Here is a 24085-nt window from a genome sequence, read left to right on the forward strand (position 1 = left end):
ATTGGGGGGGGGGGGCAAAGGGTGAAACTGCCCCCCCAATTGGCCTTTAAGGGTATGTGTGTGCCTTTTCAAGCATATTATTCCTTTGAATAAAGGAGATGTACTGCATGCATTTTCACACGGGGTGGAGAGAGAGAACTCCCCCCACTCACCTGGCTGTAGCAGCTCCTGTGTTACAGGGCTGGGCCCAGCTACCCACTCTGGACATTGCAACACAGCGCACAGAGTTATGTGGTGCTGCAATCCTTTGCGCCATGTCGCAATACCATTCACTCAAATTTGGCCCACCAGTCACTCTGTCATGTCACAACAGTTGGAGAGGGGAGCCAGGCCTCACTTCACAGGATAGGAGCTGTTGCTGCCGTGTGAATGCAGGTTGGGCTCGCTCCGCAGTCAACCGATGACCCATTGTCCCTCCTCCAGTTGCAAAAATTGGCTCCACCACTGCTCCCTACATTCCTCCCTGCTTCACCACAGGTCTTCATATTAAGTGGAGCTGCAAAGGCCAAGAGTACCTTAGCTAACAGAGATAGCATGTCTGGGAGAGCTAGTGAAAAAGGAATAAAATGGGAGATAAAATATATAAACATATATAGTAGGACTGACTAATGCTGACTGAGGAGTACCCAATCAATTAGTCCTTGTGGGTCTGTGAAACAGAAAAAATGAGTCATTTTAGAAAGGCTGACATTACAATCCTAATCATCATCATTACCCATCTAGTTAAATTTACATAGCTATTGCTGTCATGAAAAGGTGGCACTGAGTAGAATTGAAATCAGACCAATTCTAATGTAATTTTATAAGAAGCTTTACAAAAAGCCTTCTGTTACCAGGTACAAAACAATTGCTAAAATATACAGAAGCATTAAGCACGTTTTTAAAAGTCTATTCTTACCACGATCATTTCAGAAGGTTCCAATATAATACACTCGCATCCTCTTTTTCCTCCAGACTGCTTGCCAAAACTGGAAAAAAAAAAGTGGAAAAATGTTATATTTTACCCATTTTGGGGGTAAAAATTGTTAACAGAAGTTGAATAATTCAATAACCTAAGGGAGTGAAGGGTGAGAAAGAAAGTTAGTGGAAACTACTATACTTGAGACTAAAATTTAATTTTCTCACATTGTCATTAATAATTCTTTGAATTTATACAGCACTTCTCATCACAGCATCTCCAAGTACTTTATATAAGCAGGATACCTTTGTGAAATTATTATTTATATTATACTAGTGTCAAGAGAATCCAGTCATGAACAGAACTCTATTGGATTGGTGCTGCTTAGGAAAAGGAAAAAAGGAAAAGAAAGGACAAAGGACAAAAGAAAAGAACAGCTTTGTCCTAAAAAGCTGACAATATAAATAGGAAGAAAGTATAAGATGTGGGTGTAGAACAAGACAGAGGGGAAAGATGTGTGACATTTACAGGAATACAAAGGTTACATATATTCATAATTTTTATTAAGTAAAAGTACAAATTAGAGGCTTCACATCTTGTTTTTCAATAAGAGAACAACAAATATAGGCCACCTGCCTAACTGTTACCATTTGGCGTTTTACTAGGTAAAACAGTGTATCTATTGTGACACGGTCGGGCCAAATGACTATAGGAGAGTAATTTTTCACCGAAATGAAGCCTCAAAAAATTGGATAGAAACTCATAAATGTTCCTCTCCACGGGAATCTTTAATAAAAGGCGAAACATTTATACGATCTGAAGAGAAACCAGAGTATATAGAAGGCAGATATATTAGCCCCAGGCTAAGTAGGTCCCTTTTCCCTGGGTAAGATAACAGGGAAGGTTCCAGAACAATCAGGAACCTTCTGGAGACAATTAAGACAGGCTGATTAGAACACCTGAAGCCAATCAAGAAGCTGCTAGAATCAATTAAGGCAGGCTAATCAGGGCACCTGGGTTTTAAAAAGGAGCTCACTTCAGTTTGTGGTGTGCGTGTGAGGAGCTGGGAGCAAGAGGCACTAGGAACTGAGAGTGAGAATGCGGACTGTTGGAGGACTGAGGTGTACAAGCATTATCAGACACCAGGAGGAAGGTCCTATGGTGAGGATAAAGAAGGTGTTGGGAGGAGGCTATGGGGAAGTAGCCCAAGGACTTATAGCTGTCCAGGAGTCACTCTAGACAGCTGCATTCCACAGGGCCCTGGGCTGGAACCCGGAGTAGAGGGCGGGCCCGGGTTCCCCTCAAATCCTCCCAACTCCTGGTCAGACACAGGAGTCGTCGACCTGGACTGTGGGTTGAGAAAAACAGCCAAGCTGAGGGCTGCCGTGAAGCTCCAAGGCGAGCAAATCCACCAATAAGCGCCAGACCCACCAAGGCAGAGCAGGAACTTTGTCACACTATTTTACAAGTGCATAAACTGAGGTCTAGACCGGTTAAGTGACATGCATATGGTCACACAATGCAACAGTGGCAAAGTAATACAAAAACAGCCTCAGAGCAGTGAAAATCTGGCCATTTCATAAAAATAGTGCTGATAACCATTAGCGATAAATGGAAAGTGCTGTTTTCTAAGAATTCTAATAAGGATGAGTTTCTCCAGAAAGTGTTATCAAAACTTTCAAAACTTCCTATATTAGGAAAGAGACAAAATTACAGGAGCTAGCATGTGATTATTTAAAAAAAAGTTGGCCAAATATTTAAGAGAGAGAACAGGTTAGAAAGAGGATCAACACAATAACTCAGTGTATTAATGCTTTCTGGTTTAGCGTGTTGCTCTTCGTGCTCTCTCTGTCAGAGTTGAAGTCTCAGCTGAGACTACAGATTTACAATGAGACTATAATGAGTTTTCTCCTATGTCTGTTTCCCCCCACTTTGACATGTAGTTATTTTCTTATCAGGAGACAGTGGCAGTTGTGGTGGGGGTTAACCAAAACTGCTTTTAAAAAAACACTGAACAAGCTGTTGATTTTAGCACATGTAATAACTTGATGCAGACTCTTGACTTATATGTATCCTTGGATGCTATGGGGATGAGATATCAGAGAAGAGATCAGCAACATTAAAGTCAGATATGCCTCCAAGAAAGAGAGCTTAGACGTGTATGATTTACAGAGTTCAGCACTGTACATTTTGTGCAATAGCCTAAGCCATTTTTGTGTATTTAGCAAAAAAGGGAGAAATTAATATTATAAACATATAATCTCAAATTAGAGGGGCTAGGCCAAGGACAAATGAGGGTTTTTCATTACTGCTCCTCCTCACTGTAGTACATTCCTTGAGTCATTCTGAAGGTCTATTATTTTAGGATTGTCAGTGGTCTCAATTTTATCAGAAATCCCCACTCTTTGTCCCCTGCACATGGGGACATGTCACAATGATTTTTACAGGTATTTACCAATATCTGCTATTTTCTAAAACCATAAAACAGCATTTGTTTTGAAGTCATTTTAGTGTATAGGAGAAGATCAATCCACAGTGGTTGGAGAGAACAGTATTTAGAGATAAATCCCAGTCGTAAGATAGTCAGACAATTGGATCTACACTTGTACCATCTCTTGCAGTCAACACAGAATACAACACGCTTCACATATTAGAACACACAAATTCTTATGTTAAAGTTGAGCTGAAGAGTACATTAGCTAGTTCTCGCTACTAAAACTACCAGGATTAAAATGCTAAATGACTGAAATTATTACTAGGATTCAGAATTAACCTGCTGAGATGAATGAGGGTGGTTCATATTTCTCAAAAATATTGTTTCACAGGCTGCCTAAAAACTCAGGAAACCAATGTACACTCATTTGCATTAGTTTATACTCAGATCACATTTGAAAGGTTACCTTTACAAACAAGTGCTAGGTTTGTGGAGGGTTTTTAAATGAAAGTTTAGAATTTGTAGCAAAGGACTGATTCTGCAGCCAATTCTTTGGTTATGAAAAACTCAACTCTGGCCATGAGAGTACATGCAGCTCAGCTTCACTGAACCACCAGCTCATTCCCAATAGCTGTCTCTGGCACTTATAAGACATGAAGAATCATGTAATCTTCTGGTGAGTGACTGAATACAAAAGGGGAAGGAGCTAATAAGATTGTAAACTAAAAAGGAGGAATAAAAGGATAAGAGTAAAAAGCAACAGTGTGAAAAGAAAGAACAAACAGGATAAGCACCAATTGCTTTGCAGCACAGAGGGAAGGGAGAACAAATTATCAACCCATCAGGTGCATCTGTAACTTTAGATGCGACAGACACTACATTTTTATGCATGGGCAAATTACAGAAAGCTTATACTGGAACACGTATAGTGAAAGGGTTAAAACAGCTATCCATGCATTGAAAAAGGATGAACTAACTTCAGTGGATGTTTTAAAATTTTATGTCCCAGAAACACAGATAACTATAAAAGACAGCTTCATGCAGCTATTTTAGCGAAACCTCAGATCTTTCCAAGCAACAAAGTTAACAATCCTAATAGTCATTATGATAAAGCATTATGACCAGTGGGAACACTGCAATTTGAACGGTCAAATTCTGGATTTTGATAATGTATCATGGAAACTATAGCCTTTAATTAGAACAACTGCCGCAGAGTTGTAATGATAATGACTAAAATGTTCCCTGCTTGTACTGTAATAGTAAAGAAGCTTTGCATAATGACAGGTTTCAGAGTAGCAGCCGTGTTAGTCTGTATCCGCAAAAAGAAAAGGAGTACTTGTGGCTGTTACAGCATGATTTCCATATTGAAATGTGTCAGTTTCAGAGTGGGACATCCACACTAGCAGCTGCTGGATAAATTTTGTGTCTTCTGTCACGCTTCTTCCATACAGTGCATGACCCAGACATCACAGTCCCAAACAATCTCCCATGTTTGTCCCTAGCCTCTGTTTGCCAGAAGCTGGGAACAAGCGACAGGGAATGGATCACATGATGACTACCTGTTCTGTTCATTCCCTCTGGGGAACCTAGCATTGGCCACTGTCAGAAGACAGGATATTGGGTTAGGTGGACCTTTGGTCTGACCCAGTATGTCCGTTCTTATGATTCCATTGATTCTTATGTTTATAACTGGTTTGCCCCCTCTTTGCACGATTCATGCTATTATAAAATATAAGGAAATTCAAGCAGTTCATCTGCAGGTCAGGACTGGTTGGAATTCCATTTTATTATTTCTGCACCACAGTAACGAATCTATCCAAAGTGTCCTGTGATCCTGCAATAGAATTCTTCTAGAATTAAAACATTGGGGAAGTTCTTTCATTAGCTATAGGGTAATAAATTAATTCACCTTCAAGAGTGATTTCCTATTTCACTTCAGTATACAGTGAGGTTTAGTGGTGCTGCACTGTATGGGACTACTTTTTCCTTATTGACACTGTACCTATTTACCACATATACACAATAGTTTAATATCTTTTTTAACTTTCTGATGAAATCTGAATACAAAGAAGTGTTAAGAAGAAAGTTTAAAATGTTACCATTCAAAACGATTACCTATCAAAAATATTTAAAACAAAACTCCTTTAGGTTCAACATTTCTTTAAACAGTTCAGCCAATTAGTTTCAATCCCATGCAACTTGAAATTAAAAGTTGACAATATTTTTAAAATAATACAGTACACTGCATTTTTGAACAAACAGTTTTAGCATTTTTCACTTTTCTTTTAAAACTAGAGAAACTGTAAATACTTTTCTTACACACACACACACACACACGTATATTTAAGTTATGAGTAAATTATATTTTACCCAGAATATCGTTTAAGGGGGATCAATATAATTTCAATGTCAAAATACTACTTTGTTTATATAAATATACACAAGATTCAACCATTCACAAATTCATCCCTTTACTGATGTCACAACATTTGGTAATTGCGTAAGTGAGAATAAACATGAATGAATGCAAAGTGTATTCTGACTGTAAGAAACGTCAAGCTCCTTACACAGTCGGTTTTACATTATCAAAATATTGTACAATTATTGACCATTCAATCTGAATGGGTTATGCTCCAGTGACAACAAAACTCATTGCTAACCCTGAAGAACAAATGACTCACCTTTGCAAGTCAATAAAGTCAAGTTTAGTTGACTGACCATGCCATGTACTGTTTTATTGACTGAACTACGTAAGCACAGCTTTCACAGATACTTCTTTTTTGCCAGATCACATTTTTAAATAATCATTTTAACATTCCTTTTAATAAGTTACTGCACACATTTCAATGAAATACAAATGGCTAGCTTCAGTGCTATATCAATTAGCTTTCTGCTGACTTGAGCACACGTAGTGAACCTCCTGCAAATTTCAACAAATGCTTAAGAGCTATAATAATTCTTCTTTGGCTTATAGTACAGCATTAACATGAGGAAACAATGGTTAGAGTAGGCATAGACTACGCTATGAAATTACTCAGAAAGACATCTTGTTTTCCATCCCAACCCAGTGAGAAGATTTACAAACAGTACCATGCATTAGTGCTGGTAGAGTAACTCATGTAAGTCTTATTGGCACAGGTGGAAGAATATATGTAAATATATTTGCACAGCACAACTTCAACCAATTAATCATCTGTTTGCAGAACTTTCACCTGAAGATTAATTGCTAACTAATCTAAGAATCTGAGTCCTAATATTCACTTGGCTAGTTATTGTCTTCAAGACAATAACAAGTGCACTATAATTAGATTATACCTGAAGAATATTAAATGATGTTTTCAACATTTTTATTGTTTATAAAAAAATTCATATAAAAAGTTTCCTAAAATGTATTTATTTGCATTTCATAAATTAACAAGTTGTTCATCAGTTACTTGAATTAAAAAAGGCAGGAAATTCTCCATACTTTCCTCAGTCCTATCTTTATTTTATTGATTTTGAGAGCAAGAGTGAGAACAAATGAACGAGCATGCACGCTAGCTGTGGGAGTAAAAGAAATACTATTCTCTGGGCCCCATATATTCTGTAATTCTCTGTCTGTGTAATTTGCTTCAGAATTCATCCTTTGCTGCACAACTGTGCTCCAAAATCTCAGTATACAATTAACAAAAAAGTTTAAGCTCTCATGGAATGTTGCCTTCCACAGTTCAAAAAGAAACAAACTATATTTCTGAGAGGTATGAACTACCCCATGCATCTGAGTTAAAGCCCTATGGATTCCATGATTTCATAATTGTGGAATTTGGCACATGCTCTCTCACATACAGACAGACACAGCCTCAGAATTTGCATTTTGCTACAGCTTAATGTTTTGTTCTGTGTCTCCTTACCCTGCTGGGACCCGTTCTCACAAGACTCTTGGGGGTTTTTTGTAACTGTAAAGCTCGGACTATAGTGCATATCTATCCTAAAGGCGCTCTACTCATGTAAAATAGTGTCATTATTATTTGATAAATACACAGTACATTGTGAGTGCTGTCATAATGTAAACATAGTAAAATACAGTACTTGCCAAGTAGTTAATAGCACACCTATTATAATTTCATAATTACAAAAGAGATATTTTCTGTTCAATTTAAGTTGCATAAACATATTGGAATTTAAGTCACAGAGATCATGTTAGGAGATTGTCAGACAGAGGAAAAAAATCCAGCACACAGTATGGGCTACATGCCAGGTCTATCCTAAATTGATATGCTGATTGTTGTACTCAGTGAAAAGAGACTAGATGTTGAGCATCAACTTTCATATACCTTGCTGTTGTGCATAAAATCAGACCGTCACTGATGTATAAATTAGACTTCTATTAAAATGAAATAAACTAACTCTACTCTACTGTAAGGAAAGCAAACAAATCTTAACTCTAGCTTGTAAGACTTATGTCATAAATATAAAGGGAAGGGTAAACCCCTTTAAAATCCCTCCTGGCCAGAGGAAAAATCCTCTCACCTGTAAAGGGTTAAGAAGCTAAAGGTAACCTCGCTGGCACCTGACCAAAATGACCAATGAGGAGACAAGATACTTTCAAAAGCTGGGAGGAGGGAGAGAAACAAAGGGTCTGTGTCTGTCTGTATGCTGCTTTTGCCGGGTATAGAACAGGAATGGAGTCTTAGAACTTTTAGTAAGTAATCTAGCTAGGTATTTGTTATATTATGATTTCTTTAAATGGCTGAGAAAAGAACTGTGATGAATAGAATAACTATTTCTGACTGTGTATCTTTTTTGTAACTTAAGGTTTTGTCTAGAGGGATTCTCTATGTTTTGAATCTAATTACCCTGTAAGGTGTCTACCATCCTGATTTTACAGAGGTGATTCCTTTACTTCTATTAAAAGTCTTCTTGTAAGAAAACAATGTTTTTTCATTGTTCTAAGATCCAAGGGTTTGGGTCTGTGGTCACCTATGTAAATTGGTGAGGATTTTTACCAAACCTTCCCCAGGAAGTGGGGTGCAAGGGTTGGGAGGATTTTGGGGGGGAAAACGTGTCCAACCTACGTTTCCCAGTAAACCCAGTTAAAGTTTGGTGGTGGCAGTGGATCCAGGGGCAAAGGATAAAATTAATTTGTACCTTGGGGAAGTTTTTACATAAGCTGGTGAAACTAAGCTTAGGAGGTTTTCATGCAGGTCCCCACATCTGTACCCTAGAGTTCAGAGTGAGGAAGGAACCTTGACAACTTATGACACAGTTAAGGTTTTTAGGCCTGTATTTTTGTAAGGAATACGAAACATTGTTTATTTGATAGCACATTGTAAAGGTTTATGATTATTGTTGTTGTTTATAGGAACAGCTGGTAGCAAAACCTTATATTTAGGTTGCCTAACACTTCTACTACAAAAGATTTTTGTGATCTTTTCTTGAGAAGATAGAACATCGCCATGGTTTGTATCAGGCCTTTAAAACTCAGTAGGGAAAAAGTCCTAGGTTGAAAGAAGTGCCTTTTCTTTGTCCAGTGATACTCTGTTCACATTTGGCTGAGTATATAGCCTTCTGAAAAATCACCATTTTCCTTCTGTCACTTGTGTTATCTACTAAATTCTGGGAGCCTGCTAAAACAACTGGACACAGACATTTTAAAGGGCCAGGTCCAAACTGGCACCAAAGCAGCAGCAGCACACGCTCCACCAAGAATCCCAGAAGCAGGCAACCTCTGTGGAATGGGAAAACCCAAAGAGAGGCTCCACCTTGCAATCCCCCTCTACTAGATCCAGTACATGGCCCTCTAGTTTGAGGGCACTATTATGGTAGGTTCCCTCAATCACCTCCTCAACTCAGCATGTGGCCAAAGCTACACATTTCCCCCCACACACACACCCACACCTAACAACTTTCTCCTGTGGTCAGCTAATATAGTTCAGTATTGTAGGAATCAAAAGGATTCATGTGCGTAAAGCTGCTGAATGTCACAGAACTCCATTCTATCCCTGTCACAGTCTTCTGATGTAATCTGAGCAGTCACAAAGCAAAATTTTGGCAGGTGGCCACTAATTAGGTGTTCCTTGTTTTCTGGGTGCTCAGCTCAAGAATCCTGGAGCCTGATATGCAGACGTGCTGAGCACTGACAACTGCATTTGCAGTCAATCAATGGGAACTATGAATGCTCAGCACCTCTGGTAGTAAGACTGCATGGCTGAAGGAATAAGCACAGGGTTGGGAGTCAGGAGGATTCAAGATCTAGTCTTACTGTATGACCCTTTAACAAGTCTGTCTTCCCCAACTGTAAAATGGAACTGAGACACTTATCTCTTTGCAAAAATAATTTCACTAATGTTTATGACGTACACAAAAATTACAACAATGAGCACCCTACAAAAGATGACAAGGTTATGAATATTTGTGCATTCACAGCAGGTTCTGGATAAGCGTGCAGTAAATAAGACAGCGGCCATAAAGTGAATGAGGAAAATTAAAATGAACAGCTGTTAGTTCTGAGCACCACCCATCCTGTGCACTGAATGAGGCAGGAATTGAAGGGAAAAGCGCAGTACGTGATCATATAATTAAAAATGATACTACATATGTTCAGAGCAAAATTAAAATTGCACGAGAAACCTTAATCTGGCATCTCCTAATTTACAAATACTTGACTCTGCAAACTAAATAAGATAGTAACAGTTTTGTATATAATGTTTAAAACAAGGATAAAATAAGTTCAGCTTCAGTCAAATTAAGAGAGAGTTGGGCATGAGAAAGGGCAAATGAAAATGTTTAGAGAATGGAAAAGAGACAAAACTTAGTGGCAGTGCAAAGAGCAAACAAAAAAATAAAAATTTAAGCTACTAAATAAAAAAAACTCCAAATGAGCAAGACAATTTTTGCAACCAGATAAAAACCCTTTTCACGCTGAGCCTGTACAAAGAAGACCAATAGTAAAATCTTACCCCAAACTTGAAACATGTTTTTTTTTATTAAAAACAGATCACTACAATGTAAATACTTATACGGCCCAAATTTATCTTGGTATCCAAGTGCTGCTCAGGAAATGGAGATAATCTCTCCCTAGCAAGAACTTCTCCCACTGAAATACCTAGAAATTACGCCTGAGGATTTTTTGCTTACTTGTGTTCTGGGTATGCATTGTGTCCATGCATATGGTCTTGGAAAAAATTTTGAAGGAGAACGTAGTTAAGGACACTGAAGTCAATGGTAAATGGGACAAAATACAACATGGTTTTACAAAAGGTAGATCATGCCAAACCAACCTGATCTCCTTCTTTGAGAAAGTAACAGATTTTTTAGACAAAGGAAATGCAGTGGATCTAATTTACCTAGATTTTAGTAAGGCATTTGATACCGTGCCACATGAGGAATTATTAGTTAAATTGGATAAGATGGGGATCAATAGGAAAATTGAAAGGTGGATAAGGAATTGGTTAACGGGGAGACTACAACGGGTCCTACTGAAAGATGAACTGTCAGGCTGGAGGGAGGTTACCAGTGGAGTTCCTCAAGGATCGGTTTTGGGACCAATCTTATTTAATCTTATTTTAACAAATCGGTTTTGGGACCTCGGCACAAAAAGTGGGAGTGTGCTAATAAAGTTTGTGGATGATACAAAGCTGGGAGGTATTGCCAATTTAGAGAAGGACAGGGATATCCTACAGGAGGATCTGGATGACCTTGTAAACTGGAGCAATAGTAATAGGATGAAATTTAATAGTGAGAAGTGTAAGGTCATGCATTTAGGGATTAATAACGAGAATTTTAGTTATAAGTTGGGGACGCATCAATTAGAAGTAACAGAAGAGGAGAAGGACCTTGGAGTATTGGTTGATCTTAGGATGACTATGTGATATGGCCATGAAAAAAGCTAATGCATCTTGGTCTTGGGATGCATCAGGAGAGGTATTTCCAGTAGGGATAAGGAGGTTTTAGTACTGTTATACAAGGCACTGGTGAGACCTCACCTGGAATACTGTGTGCAGTTCTGGTCTCCCATATTTAAGAAGGATGAATTCAAACTGGAACAGGTACAGAGAAGGACTACTAGGATGATCCGAGGAATGGAAAACTTGTCTTATGAAAGGAGACTCAAGGAGCTTGGCTTGTTTAGCCTAACTAAAAGAAGGTTGAGGGGAGATATGACTGCTCTCTATAAATACATCAGAGGGATAAATACCGGAGAGGGAATTATTTAAGCTCAGTACCAATGTGGACACAAGAACAAATGGATATAAACTGGCCACCAGGATATTTAGACTTGAAATTAGACGAAGGTTTCTAATCATCAGAGAAGAAGTTTTGGAATAGCCTTCCAAGGGAAGCAGTGGGGGCAAAAGATTTATCTGGCTTTAAGATTAAACTCGATAAGTTTATGGAGGAGATGGTATGATGGGATAACATGGTTTTGGTAATTAAATATTCATGGTAAATAGGCCCAATGGCCTGTGATGGGATATTAGATGGGGTGGGATTTGAGTTACCCAGGAAAGAATTTTCGGTGAATCTTGCCCATATGCTCAGAGTTTAGATGATTGCCATATTTGGGGTCGGGAAGGAATTTTCCTCCAGTGCAGATTGGAAGAGGCCCTAGGAGGTTTTTCACCTTCCTCTGTAGCATGGGGCACGGGTCACTTGCTGGAGGATTCTCTGCTCCTTGAAGTCTTTAAACCACAATTTGAGGACTTCAAAAGCTCAGACATAGGTGAGAGGTTCTTCACAGGAGTGGTGGGTGAAATTCTGTGGCCTGTGTTGTGCAGGAGGTCAGACTAGATTATCATAATGGTCCCTTCTGACCTAAATATCTATGAGTCTATGAAGAAACTGAGGGAGCACTAAACTGAAAAACAAAGTTGTGCATTTAATTCTGAAGGTGGTAAGAGAATAGCGATTCTTCTCTCTTTTAGGAGTCAGTCCCATAGTTCAAGCTCCTGTAAACTGTATCTCCTGCACTCATTAGTATCCTGCTGTTGGTTGACAAGTCCATTGTTTCAGTGTAATACAGTGCTCATATGAAGTCACAGGCATTGAGGAGATGCCCAGTAGCTAGATCAGTACAAAGCCTTGAACTCTCATGTAGATGTCAGATGATCAGTGTATCTTTTAGCTACAGAAATTAGGTTTACAATGTATTATAGCCATCTTACACACTAAACACTTCCTTATGAAATTAAAGCATGTTTCCTTAAGTCTTCTTAGTATTACACAGGGATAGAAATACGGAAGAACTGGAAAAATATATTATTCAGACAAAGCGCAAGGCTAATAAAGCAACACCTCCAGGGAAACAAAACTAAAGGCTAGACAATCTAATGAAAGCAAAGAAAGCATCAGCTGATAATTTAAACAGGAAATCCTAATTTTGGTACAGTATGTTATATCTTCTTTAAGGCTTGCAGAATGAAAATAATCCAATTGCCAATTTTAACCTCTCTAAAAAGAAATGTCAAGCTAAATGTTAAAAAATGTATGAGAAACAGATTTCATATCTATTGGAAATTTCATTTGTTTGCATTCTTTATTTTAACTTACAGAACTACGAAAGGCTTAGGTTAGAATTACAACATTATTATCCAATTATTGGTTAGCATTAAAAGAAGTGGTCAGACGATTCAACCATAATAATGTATTGGTTTCAGAGTAGCAGCCGTGTTAAGTCTGTATCCGCAAAAAGAACAGCAGTACTTGTGGCACCTTAGAGACTATAATGTATTGGTTTATCGAGACTGTACGGCTAATGTTTGCCCAAAGGAGGCTTTGAACAGTTTTCTTTAAAAACACAGTAAGCATTGATTAAATATTTAGATAACCAAAAAAGCTTATTCATTGGAGTACAAAGTCTTAAACTAGATATTAGGAATCTACTAGTTTCTTGCTGGCTGAAGCCCAGAAAAGTCAGTTCTCTAAGCCTTGAGCGCAGCTTTTAAATAACTATAGTAGTATGTGCACCTGTTGCTTGATATCCAGATATAACATCTATATTAGTAACTGTGAGATCAAGTCACTGGTCTGCAACACTGCTGCAAGATAAATGCCTTCCACATATTAAAACAAGTTTTTTCTTTTCATTGGCTTTTGTTTGTAAACCACCTCATTTGCAGTAGACCTTGTTTTCTTTGATTCACTGCTGTTCTTAATTAACAGTTTGTAAGCTAACATACACCATGAAGAGAAAACGTGAGTTATCAGTTATATAATTATACAAGGTCCAGAAACACCTTTTAAAAACAAACAAAACATCAATTCATTTACCTCACCACAACTGAAATAAAAACATCAAGAATAAAATTTGATGTGTCTTTTGGTCCAAGAACCTGAAACTGGTTTCTGATTAAAACATTAGTGAGGATCCAAATGTAAGGAGCAGCAATGTAAGTTTTCCACTCCATCTGTCCACACAAAAATAGGATTTTAAAATGCTTATTTCAGCTTTACTTAATTCAGAAGTGAAATAGTAAAACACATTATGCTTTACTCCGGGAATTCTTGTGTTGTTCTTTAACAGCATAAAGGTACATTAGTATATGGATACCCTAGTCTTTATAAATTAGGCCTACATTCCATGTATCCTGAAGATGTAAAATAATGTGGATATGCCAATGTTCCCTAACTTTACAAAGAATCACTAGAAGATTCATTTGAAGTCTACAGAACACTAAATACTGCCTTGTAAATTTACGGATTGCACATAGTTACACTCTGAGATGGCTAAAAAAGTAACTGGAATGATAAAATCCTGCAGGTATCCAGCATGTGGCCTGAATTTGTCAGCCATATTTTCCTCAAAAATAGCATCACATTTCATGTAAGTTTTAATATAAATTTCATAGAGCCACAACACTTACGCCCCAATCCTACAAACACTTAAGCACATGATTAATTTTACTAGTATGAGTAGCCCCGTTGATTTCAATAGTACAACTCGTGGCAGTAAAGTTAAGCATGTACTTAAGTGTTTGCAGGAACAGGACCTTAGACATTTTAAAGTACTTGGTTTTCAACCGCAAGGCCCAAAAAGCACGCTCAAGTGGTATGGGATCCTAATATAACCCACCCATTTTTTAAAGTGGCTTACAGCTTTTATAAAGATATTGAGACTCTTTACTATAGAACTATCTCATAAATAGCAGCCTTCAAAACGCTTTCTCGATATAAGCTCTGAACATAGTTAAACCCCATTTTAAAGAACATAGAAATTTGTGAATAATGCTTGAATTATACAGATGAAATACACTAAAAACTGTCTTGGAAAAGCTTGACTATCATCTACGTTAGTCTGCCAGCAGCTACATTTCACCATTCAAGACCTCGTCAATTTCTGAGAAGGACTGAGCTTGGTAGCTGCAGCAGATGTCATTAGCACAGAGATAAACCTGAACAAGAGTGTAGCTGGCAGGTCGTTGATGTACACGTTGAACAGTATCAGTGAAAAAACTTGCCAAGATCCATGAAAACAGTGACCTACCTTTGTACGCAGACCCCTTCAACCACCCTCCAGCTCACCTATCTTCTTGAAGCCCTTTATGGTCATTTATGCTACCATAGGACATGACAGTGGAATCTAATTGGTGCAACAAGTGGTCAGTGACAACAGTAGTTAATTACTCTCTCATCACTGACCCACTGTCTGTCCCCCAGGTTTTGATATGCCAAGGCACCTGTCGTCATCTCTGAACCAGTTTCGAACAAGACTGGGCAATTGTGTGGCCAATCTCTTTATATGGGGTTTTTCTAATGACCCCATCATATAGCTGTGTTCAAATCGCATATCCTTAACGCGTGCCCACTGACATATTTCGACAGTGGTCTACTGGCTCCCCACGTGGCTGATGACGACACCATCAAAAGGCTGGGCACATTGTGCATACCTTGAGAGATCATCAAGACTGTCTCTAATGTATAACTCATTCCAGCAAACGTTCAGCATATCTACAGCAATGCATTTGCCCTTTCAGACTTAATTTGCAAAGACACAATCACTTTTCTTAACTATGAATTAAGAGAATCTCCCCGATATCCCCAAAAACTTAGAATAGCAGTGAATGTTTAATAGGTAAGTGGCATCTTATAAACAAATGTACAAGTCATGCCTTTTTTTAAAGAATAGGAACATTTGGATTTTTTTTTTAAACTAGGGAGGATCGACAACTTCCATTTCAAAGATTCTTACATGTATAAAACATTTTATTTTTCAAGAGATGTCAGATTCATAATGACCATATTTTCCATTATGTGCTCCAAACCCTCTTTTCCACATAATTCATTAGAGAAAATAAATAGATTCAGATTTCCAGAAGCAAGTTAGATATCCTTCCATAGTAGCTGCAAATAAAAACAAATATTATTTAGATATGGCTCCCCCCAGAGGCATAAAAGGAGTTAACCATGCCTTCCCCCAAAAGGATCTATGGAGGAGAATCCCCCAAGCAGCCCAGAGAGGCTGCGGGAAGCACAGCCAATCAGGGAGGAGTTGCAGGGAACAACCAATCCAGTTCCAGTAGGCTCACATAAACGAGAGCTGCAGGGCACTGGCAGAGTAGAGTCAGTTGCTGCTGGGAGCCCAGGAAGTAAGGACTGAGTCTGTGAAGGACTGAGAGAACTGCAAGTACCCTGCACAGAGCAGTGGCTGGCTCCTGAAACTGACCAGCTGAGTACCCTGAGGTGAGGGCGAAGAAGGTGGTGGAGTGAAGGGGAAGTGGCCCAGGGAAATAATACACCATTGATGGTCATTACAGAGGAGCAGCAGGAAGCTTCTATTTACAGGATCCCTGGGCTGGGTCCTGGAGTAGTAAGCCGGCCTGGGTCCCCACACTGTCCCCTGGGGGTTGGACTAGATGATGACCTACGGAGGTCCCTTCCCACCCTGATCATCTATGATTCTATGAAATGGCTGGACAATAAGATAGTGATACGCACCCCCCAGGAGGGGGATATCCAGAGGATATCGAAAGCTGGGGCAGAGAGGCAAATTAAACAAAGCTCCATACCCTAGCAATATGCAATAATACATTTTGTAGTTGCCACTGAATGAAGAAGAGGGGAATAAAGGGAGGAAGGAAGGTTTGCTTTCCCATGCAGAGGCCAAGGTACCTGAACTTAATCATTTCTCAAAATCTATAGAGAAAGCCCATGGCCTTCGGGTCATTCACACAGAGGCTTAAGTGGCTCCAAACTATTGCTCAGGCCCTCAACATCCATGACAGCATGGCTCCCTGAAAACTTGTGCTACCATGCGATCCCTGGCCATTCTCAGGCCAAATCCTCTCATGTATGGGTTGGGAGTATTTTGTGGGAGTGTGCATAAGAAAAAAGACAGTCTTCTGTTCTACCAGAAATCTTTGCTGAGGCCCAATGAAATGAAAAAATAGTTCTTCTCAAGGTCCACTTGCTCCTTGCCTATCACGTAGGAACTACAGAGCCCCAAACATGTGACCCTTGCACAGGTGTGTTTTCACAGGGTCAGAGGGAGGGGGGAGTTATATTGTGTGGGCTCAACCTCCTCCTGTGTGTTCTGAATATTTTATTTTAAACAGATCATTCATCAAATGAGCCGGGGTCAACAGGCAGCATCCCAAGTGCTTTTCTGTCCTCGTATTACTTTTTAAAATTGGCAAACGTTGGCACAGTGCTGGGGTACACCAAGTATTAACCTGCATGGCAAAGTAAGGGATGGCAGAGACCTGAGAAGACGGTCTAGATTTTATAAAGATCAAGAAAACAAAACTATCTAAGGAACTGCTTCACAAGAAAAGTTAAAATAGTGACAGTTCTAAAATGTGCAACTCCACTATATGGCATACAGAGAGAAAACATGTCTTCAGATGCGAAAAAGTAACCTGAAATGTACCACACTACTATTGGGCACAGTATTCATAAATGGTTAATCTTTCATTCACATTGAAGCTCTCACAGTGTGCAACCTGAGCACAACGATTTTAGTCTGTTTGGTCTGGGGTTGGGGATAAGCGCTTGTATTTGTCAAAGGAAAGGGAGCACCAAGTTGTCTATTTCATTACAAAATATGAAATTTTTTGGCTTTAGACATGGTCCATTGTTACTCATACTTTTGTAGTCTTCTTGTCACTTCTGATGGTTTATATCCTTCATTCTTTCTTTGTTCAAATATTATTGGCATTCTATCTTAGCCAAGCTTAAGCTTGAGCACACCACATTTTTAAAAAAAAGATACAACATCATCAACTGAAGTGAAGAGGTGAAGTGTTTATAAACAATCAAGATTTAGAACACTAAAAAAGTACAAAGAATCAGAGCTTATTGGTTAAATAAATAACCATACTAAAATATGTAGGTTAGCATGAATTCTTTACCTTCTGTCACAACACAGTTTTCTCTAGACTTGTACAAGTCTCAAAATCTAGTGTGTAAAACAATGCATTTTTTATTATCTAACAGCTATGGCAGTGTAAACAGTACACAGCAATATATTAATATACTTACATTCTGTATATTACTGACTAAGTGTGTGTTTGGAAAGAGGATTTGGACATCTCGGTGCCTAAGTATTCCATCATAATCACACATGATCACAAATATGAGCGCAATGTGACTCTTAAAATGTATCTAGAGCAGTGTCTCTCAACCTTTCCAGACTACTGTACCCCTTTCAGAAGTCTGATTTGACTTGCGTGCCCCCAAGTTTCACCTTACTTAAAAACAACTTGCTTACAAAATCAGACATATAAATACAAACATGTCACAGTACACTATTACTGAAAAATTGTTTACTTTCCCATTTTTACCATATAATTATAAAATAAATCAATTGGAATATAAACACTGTACTTATATTGCAGTGTATAGTATATAGAGCAGTATAAAGAAGTCACTGTCTGACATTTTAGTCTGTACTGACTTTGCTAGTGCTTTTCATGTAGCCTGTTGTAAAACTAGGCAAATATCTAGATGAGTTAATGCATCCCCTGGAAGACCTCTGAGTACCCTCCTATGGATGTGTGCGTCCCTTGTTGAGAATCACTGATCTAGAGTACATAGTTAATGAGAAAATTTGCTCTGAAATGCTAAATTAAGATCAGAGTGCTGTGCAGAGCCTGACTAAAGTTTGCACATTAAAGTTTTCCTTTCTTATCAAATATCTTTTGCATGCCAGGCAAAACATGCAGTGTTTCTAACAGACAATTTCATTTCTTTTAGTGCCATATGACTGTGGGTAGAACTACTTCAATTCTTTTGCCACCATTTTTTTCTTTTCATAGAAAAGTTTAACATTCTGCTTAGAAGAGCAAGACATAATTGTAACGTCTTACGTGATTATAGAAGAGTCCAATATCTCTGAAGCTTTTCATTCTCATAGTTAAATAACAAAAACAACAACTGTTATTTACTTAATTGAGGTGGTTGAGCTCCAAATATATTTTTTCCTTCACGCCTTTTGTACATCATACACATTGTCTCATTACCCAAAAGGAAAGAATGTTCATTTCCTTCCCAGATGATCTCACTAACTAAGTAGCCCCAAAAAACACCACCAAGAACCACATAATATAGACTGTAAACAGTGTCATACAACAGAACATTCTTACCCTTATAATAGCCTGGCAGCCGCTTTCCCTCATTCTCCACTATATAAGCAGTTGTAATCTCATTAATAATTTATGGCAGACTTACAATTTATTTTTTTACATAAGTCACTTAAATTATGCACTCCTTAAATTCAAGTAAGCACACCATTTCAATGCAGTCTTTATCTAGGCTTTATGCACATACCCACTTGTGACAAAATTCAGGCATTGCTGAACTTCACTCCAGAATGGTTGAGAGTTTGATTTCCTGCCTCTGGTTAGATACTAAGCTCAAAAGCATTTCAGTCCTGTAAGTTTACCATAAAATTTGAGTGCATAGATGTAAATACAGTGTGTGTTAAATTTATCCTTCAATGACTGATGAAGTATTCAATCAATTTCAAACTGAAATTGTGAGTCCCATCACAACACTAATTTGCATTACTGATAAACTAGATAGTAAAACACTATTTTGACAGAGAATCTGCATAAAGAAAAACAAAACGTCTAAGTAATAGAATAAGAAAAATAATTAGGGCTGTCGATTAATCACAGTGAACTAATGCGATTAACAAAAAAATTAATCATGATTAATCACAGTTTTAATCACATTGTTAAATAATAGAATACCAGTTGACATTTATAAAATATTTTTGGATGTTTTTCTACATTTTCAAATAAATTCATTTGAATTACAACCAAGAATATAAAACGTTCACTGCTCACTTTATATTATTTTTTATTACAAATATGTGCTCTGTAAAATGATAAACAAAAGAAACAGTATTTTTCAATTCACCTTATACAAATACTGTAGTGCAATCTCGGTCATGAAAGTGCAACTTACAAATGTAGATTTTTTTTTGTTACATAACTGAACTCAAAAACAAAACAATGCAAAACTTTAGAGCCTACAAGTCAATTCAGTCCTACTTCTCTTTCAGCCATTCACTAAGACAAACAAGTATGTTTTCATTTAAGGGAGATAATGTTGCCCACTTCTTATTCACAATGTCACCAGAAAGTGAGAAGAGGTGTTCGTATGGAACTTTTGTAGCTGGCATTGCAAGGTATTTACATGCCTGATATGCTAAACATTCGTATGCCCCTTCAGTCACCATGCCAGAGGACATGCTTCCACACTGATGATGCTTGTTAAAATTATAACGTATTAATAAAATTTGTTACTGAACTCCTTGGGGGAGAATTGTACGTCTTCGGCTCTATTTTACCCACATTCTGCCATATATTTTATGTTATAGTAGTCTCGGATGATGACCCAACACATGTTCATTTTAAGAACACTTTCACTGCAGATTTGACAAAACACGAAGAAGGTACCAATGTGAGATTTCTAAAGATAGCTATAGCACTTGACCCAAGGTTTAAGAATCTGAAGTACCTTCCAAAATCTGAGAGGGATGAAGTGAGGAGAATGCTTTCAGAAGTCTCAAAAGAGCAACACCCTGATGCGGAAACTACAGAACCTGAACCACCAAAAAAGAAAATCAACCTTCTTTCTGCTGGTGGCATCTGACTCAGATGATGAAAATGAACATACATCAGTCTGCACTGCTTTGGATTGTTATCAAGCAGAACCAGTCATCAGCATGGACGCATGTCCTCTGGAATGGTGGTTGAAGCATGAAGGGACATATGAATTTTTAGCACATCTGGCACATAAATATCTTGCGACGCCGGCTACTATAGTGCCATGCGAACACCTGTTGTCACTTTCAGGTGACATTGTGAACAAGAAGCAGCATTATCTCAGCATATCAAATGTAAACAAACATGTTTATCTGAACAAGAAATAGGAATGAGTGGACTTGTAGGCTCTCAAGTTTTACATTTTTTTATATTTTCATACACAATTCTACATTTGTAAGTTTAACTTTCGTGATAAAGAGATTGCACTACAGTAATTGTAGTAGATGAATTGAAAAAAACTATTTCTTTTTGTTTTTTTTACAGTCCAAATATTTGTAATAAAAATAAATATAAAGTGAGCACTGTACACTTCGTATTGTTATAATTGAAATCAATATATTTGAAAAATGTAGAAAACATCCAAAAATATTTACATAAATGGTATTCTATTATCATTTAATCATGTCGTTAATTGTGATTACTTTTTTTAATCGTTTGACAGCCCTAAAAATAATATTATGGAGATGCACGTTTATGTCATAATTAGCTATTTATTTTTATATTGTTGTGATGCCTAGAGGCCTCAATGAAGGATCATGCCCTCATTTTGCCCTGGCCGCTCCTCCAGGTACCTCCCCCAAAGCTCCCTTTGGCCAGGAACGGGGAACTGCGGCCAATGGGAGCTTCGGAGGAGGTACCTGGAGGAGCGGCCAGTGCAACACACACACCCCTGTGCCCCTTCCCCCTCCCCCAGGTCCCGGCCGCTTCCCGGAGCGGCGTGGTGGCAGGGCAGGCAGGCAGGCAGCCTGCCCTGCCCCCAGTGCACGCCAGGCCGGAGCCGCTCTAGGTAAATGCTGGGTGGGAGGGTGCTGTGGGGAGCTGGTGGGCTGCAGAAAATAACCCCACTGGCCATGTGTTTGAGACCCCTGGAATAGACTGTTACACAGTCACATTTGTGAAGAGAAAACGAACAATGTCAACTCATATGGCCCAAAATTTAGATTTTTGTAAAAATAAGATTTTATTAAAGAGCCCAAAACAAAAATAAACTTTTCCCTAAATTTAAACTATAATCAACAGGAGACATTTTTAAATAAGAGTACCACTGATGCAGTGTTTGTTATGTGAACTCTAACACACAGAGAACTAAAAAGGGAGCCTGGTAATTTTGAAAGCTACAATTGATCTTCAATGTTCAATCAGAGAGAAATGCAAAAATAAAGAAAAAAATTCTATTTTTAAGTTATTAAAAGTGAAAAAATTAAGGTAATCTTTTTAACATATGCAATGAAGTGTATGTTGATAGTGTCCCTTTAAGCAGTTAAATTAACTTGTACATACCTGCATGGGGGTAAAAACATGGAATCCTTCATAAGGACAGACCCAGAAAGAAGAATATACCAACATCTTGCAATAGTTTCTGAACTGTAGGAAAGAAAATCAAAATAACTGATATCATCTATTTGACAGCAATATAAAATATGTTATTTAAGTTATCACCCTGGTACTGAAGCTCCACATTTTACCATACTGAAGATTTAGACTGTAGATTGAAGTCCAAGAACGTTGCTGATACACTCCCACAAATTAACATTTTAGGAGTATTCATTTATATTGAAATAGAATGGCCTGTGCAGAATTTTAAGCTGAAATTTACTTTTACCCTAAATCTTACAATATTTTGAGTCAATTTAAAAATGAATATTCAAAAATAAAATTATGTTCACTTGTATTTAAAACATTTTCATTCCAAAGCATGTTATCAACTACATATACAAGAATTATTTCATCCTGTACTAAAATTCTTTAGCATTTTAATAATGCACAATAAGTTTAGCAAAGGATGCAAGAAAAAAAAATATATATATATATCCCACAACAAACTATGGGACAAAATTAGATAAACTATTTAATTGTCCAAACAGGAGTTTAGCAAATACACTAGAACTAACATACCTAGCTATTTCTAAGTGCCACAGGATTTTTAAATACCAATAGCAGTCAGATCTAATGTTTAAGTTCCCAGTGCTAGAGCGCTTCCCCTAAGATCAAGGCCCCTCACAACATGAAGAGGAACTGGTCAGTACCAACTCCAAGGAAAGAGTGCCATCTACTGCAACACCAATACCATGTCCACAAGCATATCAGTTTTTCTTCATGCGTCATACACATACATTTGAAAAATATATTTTGGACACGCATGTGCACGCACACACTTTTAATGCGAGTTATGTGGTCCAATTCTGTAGGCACTTCTGAAAATCTCAACCAATATATTTGTACAACCATTAATTTTCAAAGTTACTAATATACTTATTTGCAGTGTTGTTGTAGCTGTGTTGATCCCAGGATATTAGAGAGACAAGGTGAGTGAGGTAGCAGGAATTCACCAGCAGGAATTGGACCAATAAGACAAGCTTCCAAACTATGATGCTTTGGGAATCACTGAAACTAGTAAGGGGTTCTATCACCACCTTGCTTGTAACTTTGGGTGTCTTAATGCTGTATTACTATGGTGGCTCAGAGCCCTGCCACCAGTAGCCAGCCTACAAACATAAAGGTCTCAACCTTCCACCAGCTTAGTTAATACTTCCAAAGTGACCTCAAAAACCCCCTCCAGTCCCAAGAACCCTCCAAATCAATTTCCCTGAGTTCTTAACCACCAGACTCCCAGACTTTTCCCTTTCATCTCCCCTAAAGGAATGAAACCTGACCCCCTATTATTAGTTCACTTTAGAGGGACACATTCCACAAAGTTTGCACACCAGAGGCCTGCTTGTGGTAAAAATATACACAAAGTTTATTTAATAGAAAAATCATAGCCCGGTTCCGCACATACTCCAGGATAATGCACAAGGTGTTTACAATGCTCACAACAGCAGCGGTGAGCTGAGTGGGCTCCATGCTTGCCGTGGTATGGCATCTACATGGGTAACCCAGGCAAAAAGGTGCGAAACGATTGTCTGCCGTTGCTTTCACAGAGGGAGGGAAGGCGGGAAGGGCGACTGACGACATGTAACCAAAACCACCCTCGACAATGTTTTTGCCCCATCAGGCACTGGGAGCTTAACCCAGAATTCCAATGGGCAGCGGAGGCTGCTGCAACTGTGGGATAGCTACCCACAGTGCACTGCTCCATAAGTCGATGCTAGCCACGGTATTGAGGACACACACTGCCGACTTAATGCGCTTAGTGGAGACATACACAATCGACCGTATTAAATCGATTTCTAAAAATCAACTTCTCTAAAATCGAGCTTATTTCTTAGTGTAGACATACCATCGATTCAAAGATGAAATAGTAAGGAAAAGAAATACATACAAGTTATATAGAAAATAAATAAAGATGCAATCTCAGGCTTTACACTTCTATATTAGTTAAGTTTCTCTTTTCTAATATTGTCTCTGAACAGTTTCCTAGCATGCCCTGTCCTAGAGAGAGGATCCAATCTTCTGCAGACAGCACTTCACTTAGATGTTGTCCCTAAGTTCCCCAATGTCCTTCACTTCAAACCCCTTCTCTTTTACGAGTTTGCAGTTTTTGAACTTTTTTCCCAAGGTCACCTG

General features: G+C 38.2%; 1 protein-coding gene and 1 non-coding gene across 15 annotated transcripts in view; both read right to left on the minus strand.

Annotated features, from left to right (window-relative positions):
* Positions 1-24085, minus strand: part of RAPGEF6 (Rap guanine nucleotide exchange factor 6) — a 227803-nt gene that overhangs the window by 156545 nt on the left and 47173 nt on the right. For all 14 annotated transcript variants that reach the window (XM_073355612.2, XM_073355602.2, XM_073355601.2 and 11 more), the window contains 2 exons: positions 21860-21943; positions 899-968 (listed from right to left, as the gene is read on the minus strand). In XM_073355612.2, the coding sequence (XP_073211713.1) occupies positions 899-968; positions 21860-21943 (154 nt within the window). The remainder of the gene's footprint in view (positions 1-898; positions 969-21859; positions 21944-24085) is intronic.
* LOC140916671 (U5 spliceosomal RNA) lies at positions 1619-1734 on the minus strand. Its single transcript, XR_012160588.1, has one exon. It is a non-coding gene; the product is annotated as a U5 spliceosomal RNA (small nuclear RNA).

This window comes from Lepidochelys kempii, chromosome 8 (genome assembly GCF_965140285.1).
Source record: "Lepidochelys kempii isolate rLepKem1 chromosome 8, rLepKem1.hap1, whole genome shotgun sequence".
NCBI lineage: Eukaryota > Metazoa > Chordata > Testudines > Cheloniidae > Lepidochelys > Lepidochelys kempii.